At 39.6% G+C, this 11,192-nt stretch overlaps 3 protein-coding genes across 4 annotated transcripts; 1 reads left to right on the forward strand and 2 right to left on the reverse strand.

Annotated features, from left to right (window-relative positions):
* The first annotated feature begins 39 nt into the window (after positions 1 to 39).
* On the forward strand, positions 40 to 1,228 carry LOC134192499 (uncharacterized). Its single transcript, XM_062661240.1, has 5 exons — positions 40 to 423; positions 504 to 623; positions 700 to 834; positions 895 to 1,029; positions 1,087 to 1,228. Exons 1-5 carry the CDS (start codon positions 64 to 66, stop codon positions 1,198 to 1,200), a joined length of 864 nt encoding a protein of 287 aa, XP_062517224.1. The 5' UTR covers positions 40 to 63; the 3' UTR covers positions 1,201 to 1,228.
* An 82-nt stretch (positions 1,229 to 1,310) lies between these two features.
* On the reverse strand, positions 1,311 to 3,423 carry LOC134192488 (G patch domain-containing protein 3-like). The gene is made up of 7 exons (XM_062661230.1): positions 2,605 to 3,423; positions 2,462 to 2,548; positions 2,293 to 2,404; positions 1,924 to 1,983; positions 1,748 to 1,863; positions 1,559 to 1,686; positions 1,311 to 1,509 (listed from the first exon to the last, which is right to left on the reverse strand). Exons 1-7 carry the CDS (start codon positions 3,415 to 3,417, stop codon positions 1,314 to 1,316), a joined length of 1,512 nt encoding a protein of 503 aa, XP_062517214.1. The 5' UTR covers positions 3,418 to 3,423; the 3' UTR covers positions 1,311 to 1,313.
* Positions 3,424 to 3,803: 380 nt separating this feature from the next.
* Positions 3,804 to 11,184, reverse strand: LOC134186091 (eukaryotic translation initiation factor 3 subunit C-like). Of its 2 annotated transcripts, XM_062654019.1 has the most exons (24): positions 11,063 to 11,184; positions 10,907 to 10,975; positions 10,058 to 10,134; positions 8,910 to 9,037; positions 8,809 to 8,850; positions 8,674 to 8,748; positions 8,476 to 8,619; positions 8,161 to 8,270; positions 7,975 to 8,098; positions 7,380 to 7,469; positions 7,254 to 7,323; positions 6,979 to 7,078; positions 6,713 to 6,809; positions 6,413 to 6,655; positions 6,071 to 6,346; positions 5,873 to 5,998; positions 5,636 to 5,789; positions 5,487 to 5,570; positions 5,324 to 5,421; positions 5,220 to 5,269; positions 5,093 to 5,158; positions 4,268 to 4,355; positions 4,122 to 4,211; positions 3,804 to 4,063 (listed from the first exon to the last, which is right to left on the reverse strand). In XM_062654019.1, exons 1-24 carry the CDS (start codon positions 11,161 to 11,163, stop codon positions 3,911 to 3,913), a joined length of 2,655 nt encoding a protein of 884 aa, XP_062510003.1. In that variant the 5' UTR covers positions 11,164 to 11,184; the 3' UTR covers positions 3,804 to 3,910. The 2 variants fall into 2 exon arrangements, with proteins under 2 accessions (XP_062510003.1, XP_062509995.1); XM_062654011.1 differs by having other exon boundaries at positions 5,220 to 5,421.
* Positions 11,185 to 11,192: the final 8 nt, after the last annotated feature.

An 11,192-nucleotide genomic window follows, 5' to 3' on the forward strand; every position in this document is an offset into this window, starting at 1 on the left:
CTAACAAATGGTTATCCGGGACGTCGCCAAATCAGCAGGCGTAACTTTTTGAATTTACGTGACATGATCACAGGTTCGCAATCTTCAAACGACATTGACTTCCCAGACGATTCGCTCACAATAACATCTTCGGCAGCAACAAAACGACAATCCAGTGGCCGCACGTGCACACTGATGTCAGAGATGGATGAAGCAGATGACCATCTTAATCAATCTAACGGCATATGCACGGGCAGTAACAGATCGATAGCGTATGACGTTAGTCTGTCCAGCAACGTTCTTTCCACCACTCCGCTCTCGACTGCTCTGCCAGCCAGAATGAGAGCGAGACTGAAACCGATCGACAGTGATGACCGAGCAGACACGGCCGCCATGATACACAAACTAATAAAGAAACAACAGCGTGCAGCCATCAGACGAGAGGCAAATGATTCGCTAAAACATTTCACTAATTAATTAAATTATGTACTATATTTGATTGAATGATCATGATCACACTGCAGGCTGTACTGCAAGAGAAGAAACGGCAGGCTCAACTACCTATAGCCCAGCTGCATGCTTTGGCTGCTTTGACAAAACAGAGTTTAGAAGAAAAACAAGAAAAAGTACATCTTCGTAGAGAAGTAAGTACAGTACTAGTAATCACAATTAATTAACTAATTGCCATAACTAATTAATATAGCCATCTTTTATAATTAGGAAAAGCTAAGAGATAAAATGATAAAAGCGTGTAGAGCTGAAAAAAGCCCCTGGTTTTTACCAGACAGCGTCTCTGTCAAAGGCGATGTAGTGCACATCAATGATAAACAACGCCAAGCTGAAAGCAGACGGCAGGTCTCTCCTCACATCATTTTTTACTTAGTCAGAGATATGAGATACGATTTCTACATACAGGCATTGGAAGACATAAAGTTGAAGAAAGCACGGGATAGTGGACGAAGCCATTGGTACACAGCAAATGAAAGAGAAGTGATAATAACAAGACAGCAGCTGTTCGAGAAACAAGCCAGAGCAGACACTCGTCGCAAAGTAATAAGAATCACTCGAGCAGATGGTGCAGTATTTTATATGATTTATGTGTGGCAGCAATATCTACAAGAGAGGCTGCAGAATATGAAGCGATGCGAAGAGGAAACAAAGAGACTTGTTGAGAGGATAGAACCACTCGTTCTACATGCACATCACGAGGGAAACCAATAAGAGATACATTGTACTTCTATTTTACCACATGTAGTCTGCAATATTCTATACTGTATTAAAAATTGTATCAAACTGTATCTATACTGTATATATAAAAATACATATTATATTGTTTATTGAGAGCCTGACTCTATTGTTTTTCTTGACTTGAAGTTAAAGGATTTCCGATATTTCAAAGCTGCTGGACCGCGTAATCTCAACAGTGAGTCTGGATCATCTTTGTGGTCATAAATGGTAGACAGAAACACTCCACCCTCGGCTCGGTGACGCTTTCGACCCTGCATTCGATCCAGCTTCTCACCCTGATAACTAATAAACGGTTAGTAAAGCCACAGACTATACTTGATGGTGAACATACCCTAAACCTTTCTTGTTACGAGGAAGTTGCCCATCAGCTTCCAGTGGTGTTGCAATACCTCTAGATTGTCGCCCTAATCCTTGCCCTTCTTCCCAGCCCTGACTTCTCATCACTCGTCCGCCGAAGCCCTGCAAAACAAAGACAATTGATATATGCCATTGGAAAGACTGTGATTCCAAATTACCACACCTTGGTATGTTTTTCAAAGCCTCCAATACCATGCCAATCAGGCAAGTTCTTTCCCTGTCTCTGTCTTGTCTCATATCTCATTTGTACGAAGTCTCTAGAGTCCTTGTCACCGGCACCTTAATCACACCAGTCTATGTCATCAAACAAATGGTATTAATAATTGTTGTGAACAATGCCTGGTTCATAGTAGACGCTCATGTCCACATCCCAGTCATCACTTGTCTTTTCATCAAAGTCTGAAAAGCATAAAACAGAAAAATCATTTGCAAACTTAGTTATCATTCACTACTTGCTACAGTTGAAATCGCAAAATTTCCAGACTCTTAATTAAGATGTGTGATTATAGATATAGAATGACTCAACTAGTCAAAACACATGTCTCTTCAATAAATATAACAATAAACTCTGCTATTGTACCTAATGATTCTGATCATTTGCAAACAACCCACATTTTTGTTTAATTTCAAGCTACTTTGACCTAAGATGTTAGCTAAAAATTGTTTGATATAATAAAAATTTATTGACAGCAATGTTTGTCTCACTACCTCCTTCGAGTTGATCCCAATAAGCAGCATCGGTATAAAAAACTAATCCGCTTCCTCCCTTCTCCCACTTTAATTCAATCTCTTCTTCATATAATCGTTCTTTGCTACGACCCTGAAAAGTAAAGCAATCAGCAGACAACTCTTGACTTCATGAGATGAACTTTAAGACCTGAGTGTCGACATCATCATAAAGTGCTTCATGTCTGTCCCATTCCTCAGCATCACCATCACTGTCTTCACCAATAATCACATCATCCTAGCATTACAAATCTCACAACAAGTGATTGTTATTGTGTCATATTAACATCAAACCTTCATGTCGTTTTCATCAACCGACTTTTCACCCTGTAGCTTGAAATCTACAACATCATCCCTAATGAGATGACCGTGTGCTGTCCGACAGTTTAATAAATCAAGAGGAGAAGATTGACTGTCTGAAAAGTGAGTATCTAGGGCATCACTACCATCACCCTTATCTTCATCTTCACAATGACCACCAACTTGGGCATCAAGCTTGCTGTAATCTAACGGAACAGCACCATATTTCCTACGTTTACTCTTGCTAAACACCAATCCCAAATGTCCAATTAGCTTAGGAGGAAAACGACAGGCTTGAATGAGAGCAAGAAAATACGAAGTTGGAGTTCCAACATTGCCCTGTGGCATCAGATTGGCAGGAGGGTTCAATTCCGGCAGTCTCTCACAATCAGATGATTTTAGAGTTACATCTCCTCCAGACGCCGACACATCATCGTCCGTGTTTGCATCGTCTATCAGTCTAAGCCGTGATATCTTCACTTTGTTGCGAAGATACGTTCCTTTCCTGTCCACCCAGTGTTTCCCATCATACACACGCAATAGTTCTTTTGTCTGGCTCTCATCTACTTTTATTACACAACAGCATGACTTAGTCTGCTCCCCACAAAGCACGTCACCTCGTTCCTGAGCGGTCGTGTCGTCTGTTGAGTTTTCTGAAGTGAAACTAACCTTTTGTCGTATCTCTGGTCTGTGTTTGTAATGAAAACAGTGAAAACTCTTACTCTCTGTAAAATGAGAAAAAAACGAACGCAGATCAGCGGAATGAAACGAAGCAGGAATATTCGAGACGACGCAACATACGCTCATCGGACAAAATTGATTGTTGCGCATGCGTCTTCCTAATAGGCATTCTCATTTCCTTATCTAGCCTCTCAGATGATTTTAAAAATTACAACTTTCCTAGACAGGACACTTTATCGTAGATGTTCACATGTCAATTTAATCAATAGTTTTGAGGGACGATAACTTCACTTTATATTGAAGACACACCCTTTAATTAATTAATCTTTGATGTCTGTCTGTCCAAAAAAGTGTTCCAGTAAGAAAGACCATCAATTAGCCAGCAGTTATATACTGCCGCTGTAATTATACTAGATCTAGACCCAGGTCTCTTATTGTTTTAGATTCCATATATCCTAAAAATCCCTTCAGTTAAAGTAATTAATAGCATGTCACTGAATCAATCTTCACTCTCGATCTCAAATCTTAGCACTTCATATTGACAGCAAACATACTGATGAGACAACACTACGCCTAGCCATCAATAAAAACATTTATAATAGTGAAACGCTTAAACCGTCTAATTCTGGCTATGCACTGCAGCTCTAGAGCGTCCACTAGTCATTTGAGATGACTGTCCACTCTGCTGTTGTCCCTGCCATGTCTGCTTGAACCAATATCCACCGTACCGATTATCCATAATTCGTTCATTGTTCTCAACTAATGAACCAACCTGCAACAAATCACAACTGTTATTGAAACCGGCACTTCAACTACTTTTGTTATGGCACCTTGTCAGCAAGCTGTAAAGCAAGACTTTGAAGACAAGTTGGCTCAGCATGATGCAGAGTGACCGACTGTGTTGGTTCATCCCAAGATGCCTAAATACAATCTAAACTAACAACTGCACAGTCGAGAAACATTTGCTAACAGGTACCTGCAGTTCCTCACTGATCATCATTTTGCTCAAAATACGGTGAACAACAGGAGGTGGCAACTCAAACATTTCAGACAAAGTTGACAAACTGTAGCAAATCAATGCCAATGATCATTTTAGCCTCATACCCAAGCCCTTGTGTGCGGACCAAAAAAGGATCTGGTGTACACATTTACATGTAAGTACCATACATGAGGGTAACACGCTGATGTTGCCTGGAAATTCAAGGTGATTGAAGCAGTGATCAAATCAGTACCATATGTAAAGGAATATGGAAGACAGGACAATTTCTGTGTTCAGTATTTACAAAGATTCAATCCAATTTTAAAGATGATTTAGCTAAAGTTCACCTCATGGTTTGTGGCAGCAATTTGTAATAAGCATACGCCTTTACATCACATTTTCAACCTTGTAGTCAAACAAGAAATGGCAGTAGTTAAATGAACAACAATTTTTCCATATCTTGTTGTGATCGGTAACCAGACAAACACATCTTTCTCATTGTACACTTGCTGTAGAACTAAATGCTGCTGCTCCTTCAGCTCTACAATTAGAAAACTGAAGTTTACCAAGAGCCTACTGGACTGCCATATCAAAAACAGAACCACTTACGTCACCTGCTGCATCACTATTACTGCACTGGTTCAAACAACTCGAAGTTCCAGACGGAAGTTCACCATGTGTGCATGTATTCTTCAATTCAGGGTAATATGAGTGCATGCAAAAACAACATGTACCAAGCATCCTTCTTTGTGTCAGCTCACAAAGGCTTGTGTACAAGGCTAATACTGATCCAGCTATCATTTGTACACCACGGTCAATTACCTCAGTGAATCGTAAACACTGCTGTACGTGAAGATATAAGTTCTCAAGCTCTCTTCTTGAATTTTTCTACAAAAATATCAAATAAGAATAAACTGCAAACCTAAACATGTACGTGTGGTATTCTTGCCTTGTTAGCATTTCCTTGGTCTTCTCTGGGTTCAGGAATAGATTCCATACCTTCAAGCAATCAGTCAGTACAAGCTCAGTTACCACACGATAGCAAAGTCCCACCTTTACGTCAAGCATATAGTCTCTACAAGCCTGCCAATCGCCTGTTCTCATAGCAGTGGCAGCAGCAACAACATGCTCACGCATGCTTTCAGGTGGACCTAATAATGAAAGTTGTCTATAATCTGTAACAGCTAGACTGAGCCAGTATCATAAATAGACAAACCGACAAGTGGACTTCGTTCAGAAACTCTCAATACATAATGAAATGATTTACTAATCATGCGCTTCTTATAATCAAAAACATGAGCTAGACAGCAACAAAAAACATAACATATACGTGATATTCACATCACAACTACATGACCAGCTTACAAGCCATGTTGGGTATCTCAAGAAGCATTGCACAAGTGAGGTACACACACTCCAACAGTTCCAAGTTGATGTGCATGTGGAAAGGAATCTGACGTCGTTTCTCAACTTTTTCCTGCTCGGGCGTTCGATCCGAAAACTTCTGAGACATCAGACCCTAACAACATGGCAACAACAACAGTGACAAACTGTCAGGCACCTTACATGCCATGCAGGTACCCTACCATGCATGTACCCTACCTGTGCCAGAAGCTCCTTAGCTTTTCCACTTGATTGAATATCTTGCAAAGTATTATGAGCATCTTTAATCAAACCCTTTCGAAAAGCACATAGTCCAAGCTGAACAATTGTTCTATTGTACAACACCTAACAAACACACACTTGTAACAGTCACCAATATTAAACCTACTACCGTAGTAATATTTGATCAACACTGACCTGTGTAGGCACATCAGAATGCTGAATGGACTCTTGAAGGTGACTCATCATAATCAAATCACGAGCATCATACCAGTGGCCGTGTAATGCCAAGTGATAAACATTACAAAGAAGAGCACGTGTTCGTATCCGATCAGTCGTGTCTTTAGAATAGATGAATCTACATAAACTATCCATCATCACACGATGACAGTCTGCAGAGTCTGATGACTGCACGACTGTAGTACTAGCATCCACATCAACTCGATCATCAGAATGTAATGAGAGTTTATCAACCTAGCAACACCAACGGTGACTACAAAATTTACACATACATGACTTCTATCTAAAACACAACAACACCTTGTAGTACAAGTGTTCTATCACTCTCAAGTAAATACGACACATTTCTTCAGTTGTTCCCTTCGTTTCAATATACGACTTTCCGTCTTCTAGAATTCGAACTACATGAGGTTCATCGGTTAGCCGGTCTATGTAGTCGGTCGAATGGGCATCAGTATTTTGTAGAATGCGCACAAACTCATCATCAAGCCTCTCTAGTAGCACCACATAACTTGCTTTTACTAGTAAGGGCTCATCAAGTTCCTAAACACTGAACATGACAATCTGTACAAGATGTGGTTCGAGTTTGTGACTGTTTACTGCAATATTTTCAGACTCCTCAGGAATATTATCATTCAGCTGAATGTCCTGATTGCTGATCAATACCTTTAGCAGTTCTTCAACTTTACCAAGACATCTGACACAAAATAGAACAGTAAATTGTCAACGTAATAGAAACTAATTAGTGCATCCATACTGTACTTATATCGTATGTATGTTTGTTTGCCTCTCTGTCTATTGATCAATGTGCAATTGTTCACCATCTGTCTGCCTACCTACACTCTACTCATCAATACCAAACTCACAATTGCCATGTCTCTGTTTCCATGGAAGCCTGGACTTTGACATTGTAGTCAAATATGCAAATAATAGAGTGAATAAGAAGCTTGATCGACAAAGCTGGACCTATAACAAGACCACACAGCAATAGTTAACCCCTTAGCTGCATGGTACACAACATGTAAAAATTTCAAGAAGTCACAAATCTGTTGAATGCTAGTAATGAGACAACATACGCTTGTCTTCAATATTATTATTATTATTACACTACTGCAATTTTATGACACTTAGCGACTCATACCGAGCTGTTCTTGATCAGCTCTTTGCCTCACCAACTGCAACTGTTCAGACAACAACAATCTGTCTGTTCCCTACCAAAATCATCTGTAGAAGACATCACTTTCAATGCATTAAGAATCAAACTTACTCTTCTTCCACGCTCTGATACCAGCTCATTCATTTTCTCTATAACAACAGCATGGGTGATCTCTGCATCTTTGGCAAACAAAGCCTTGTCCTTGAATAAAAAAATCATCAAAATTTCTTAATTAACACCAATCAATAACACTAGACAAGTACAGCAGTGCTTGACACAATGACCAAACATACAATGCCTGTAAACAATGCTGCCCTTCCTTCCAAAATTTATAATAACATTTAACAAAATGTTTCAACAAAAACAGTAGAGAAACAGTTCACAACTACACATGTACGGCCACTCATATAAGGTAAGACTATGACACTTATGGGAGACTACTAACAACCAACCTAGATCAATAATTTTCAGTAGAAGAGATTAAAACATGACACCATTGACATGTTGTACCTGTTTTACTACTTACAATTATCTTGAAAAAGTTGTGGGTAATTCACGATAAATTACTGCATCATACTTTTCAATTTTATTGGTGAGACTTGGCATCACAATTATGTAGTCAATAAATGTCCAACCCAAATTTGTTAAACGTCATGTCCAGGCATGTATTTGAAACTGTATTTCGAGCACCATATTGCATGATTACTTTCTTAGAATCAGCTGGAGGCACAATCTTCCATGATTTGTCATCTTCATCTTCCTCATCTTTAACACCAGCAACATGAACTTTTCGTTCCCGTTTCTTGCTCGTTGTTCTCTCACTTTGATTTCTAGTAAAAATGCAATATTATACTATATTAGCCTTTAAGACAACAGACACAGCTGAACTAACTTGAGGAAAAATGTATGAGTCAGTGTTTGTAGTACGCGACCTTCCGTTTCTTCTTCAGTCTCTGAGTCTGAGCTGCTTAGCCATTTCTCACTGTCTGATTCAGAGTCACTCTAAACATGATGATACGACAGTATAAACTTAACTCAAACTACGTGTTTATGGCATCAAATATGGCACAACTACAGCTGGACAAGATCTATACATTTCTGTAATCTGTCAATTCATAGATCATTCAATATACCATACTGATAACTAAGTTCCACACCAGAGTGGAGATATCAATGTTGAACAATGATACAGAAGCAATCATTTTACCTCTCTCTTTACTTTCTGTAATTGCTTTGCAGCTGGTTCGTCTGTTGGCTTTGCTGGCTCGTCAGACTCCTCGTCCTGTTCACTTTGTTCTTTCTTCGCAGCATCTTGTTCTGATTCAGATCCACTTGGCTCACTCTCTGGGTTCTATAATACTAAACCTCTATTTGTTGTCTACCAAAGTCATAACACTTCTTAGACCTTTCGATAGGCTGCTATATCTTCCTCAAAGTCCTTGTTGTATTTCCGTAACCTTTGTTTCAATGGAGGCAATGCCTAATACCAACACAAGCAACTATTCACTGAGACATTTCAGAGATTAGTTTTTTGACTTACTTTAGCATTGTTTTTGCTCAGTTTCTTTCTGCTTTCCCACATCTGTAATAGCAAGATACATGAGATCACCTGTATTGGTCAAGGTGTTATTTGTCACTAACCTCTTGGACAAAGTCTTCCAGTTCTGCCAAAGCCTTGATAAAAATTCGAGGATTAGATGTATCTTCTTGAATAACACTCTTTCCTTTTGTTTTAAAATTATGAAAGGCTCGACATAGATTGTCAAATCCTAAAAGAAATTCACTGTCCTGCAAGAATTGTCTCAAACAACAGACTAACTAGTACAAGACAACACTGATTAACTAAGCTGTAGTACTGTACATCCAGTGTAACATGGTACAAATGCTAGGCTAATTAGGGCTAAACATCAACGTTTGTGCAGCAAACAAACACTCCAGGGTTTTGTCCAGGAAAATCCACTAACAATCCGACAGACCACGCATGACTCCAGGGTTTGTACCCTCGGTTGTGTTTTTGCTAGACAACGAGCATGCAGTTTGCAGAATGCAAAGTCAAGTTGTAGTTTGGGTGTCAGGAGACATTACACACACTACACACACACACACACACACACACACACACACACACACACACACACACACACACACACACACACACACACACACACACGTCTAATACCCCATGCCTTATACCTCTGGTTAACCCACCCACCAAGCACTGCCACCTCTGTCTTCTAGAAAATTCATCAAACACTGCAAATTATGAACTCACAAAGAAAGAGATGAAAACACCTTCACAACAGCTACTGTACAAACTACACTCACATATCGATGCTGCACGAAAAGCTGTGGTAACGTGTAATCTCATCAAGTGCTGTTGACAGATAATCACAGGTGACCACCAGCACACATTAGATGTGCTGCAATCTGGTGACATTATTCTGATACTAAACTAGTAGTAAAACGGTCGCTAATACCTAAAGTTAGAAAGCCATCGCATTCACTCAGAAAATTTGTTACAGTTCTGATGTGATTTCCTCACAGCAGGTTAAGTCCTAAGTGCTAATCACATGCAAAAAAAACAATGAAAAAGCCTCTTAACCTGTGTTCACTACAACATACTCATTATGCAAAGATAGGTTGTGAGCTACTAATATCAGTCTTTGGACATACAAGGCTGCCACTTTATAACTGTTACCACCAGCTCTGCCTGTTGTTAGCCAAATTCGGACTAACAGATGGACAGGCAGGCACACAAAGGTGAGACACATAAACACTAGTTTAGTAACCTTGAGTGACTTTTGCAACATCATTGATCTTTCGACTGTTCCGAATTGCCCTTGTCATCTCAACCAACTCATCATATCTGTAACACATTACCAAACGTACATTTCTAATACATTCATATTGCTATCCAGAAACTAGATTTGTGACTGTCTTCTGAACCTGAATTCCCACATTACATTGTTGTCTCCAGTACAAGGCCAACGTAGGTTAGTGTTACCAATGATTGGTAAGTGATCAAACACATGAAATATCATTTATGTTATCATTCCCATTATCCTCTAAATCACTCACTCAAGACATCAGTGCCAAGTGCCTGTCTATAGGAAGTTTCTGAGCATCTACGTGTACCAATCTCTAACTTTACTGGAATCTCCCAATTGATGGTCCAAAACAATGCCACCCATTGGCTAATGATTGCAGCAGCAGATCCAGGGTGTTCTTAGCAATTCCGTATAATCAATACCGCAAGTTGTGTGTATTTGACGGCACTGCTTGGGTACCCAAACTTGGTGTTTCTCTAGGTTTTTCAGTTGACTCTCTGCTGTATGTACTTAACTATCAATTAGTTAATATTAATAAGCTTTTACCACAAAAACGAAGTTTTATTCTTTAGACTCCTTTTACAAAATCATGGATCCCCCACTAAATATTTTCTAGATTGCAGCTTGTAAGTACTATATCTATACGTACGTACATTAGCAACACTGATCTCTCATCAATAACACCTTACTGCCCTCTCAGCTTAGTTAAAATCAACGTACACTGTAGTCCACTGTACCGCACAGTCAGCATATTGCAATTTCATGAGTTTTGCTACCCAAATTTTCATTTCTATCAAATCTTTGCCTCACCGTTTGTCTTTCTGGCTTTTCACTACTCTCTTCACGTCTTCTTCTTCATCGCTCAAATAGATAGCTCCTCTGAACAGTAAAAGCGCATTACATAACTCTCTACTACTTACAATGCAAACCTCTATTCAATTGGGAACTCGCCTTCGCTTAGCTTACCTCTGAGGAAGAGTTGTCCGCACAGCTGTCACATCTTCGTCGTCGCTACTCGCAGACGAACTTTCCGAAGCGCTTCCAGCGTGACGAAAGAACCTCGACATGCCCTAACGTGACTGAAACGGTAACGCGC

The sequence above is a fragment of the Corticium candelabrum genome, chromosome 1 (genome assembly GCF_963422355.1).
Source record: "Corticium candelabrum chromosome 1, ooCorCand1.1, whole genome shotgun sequence".
Classification (NCBI taxonomy): Eukaryota; Metazoa; Porifera; class Homoscleromorpha; order Homosclerophorida; family Plakinidae; genus Corticium; species Corticium candelabrum.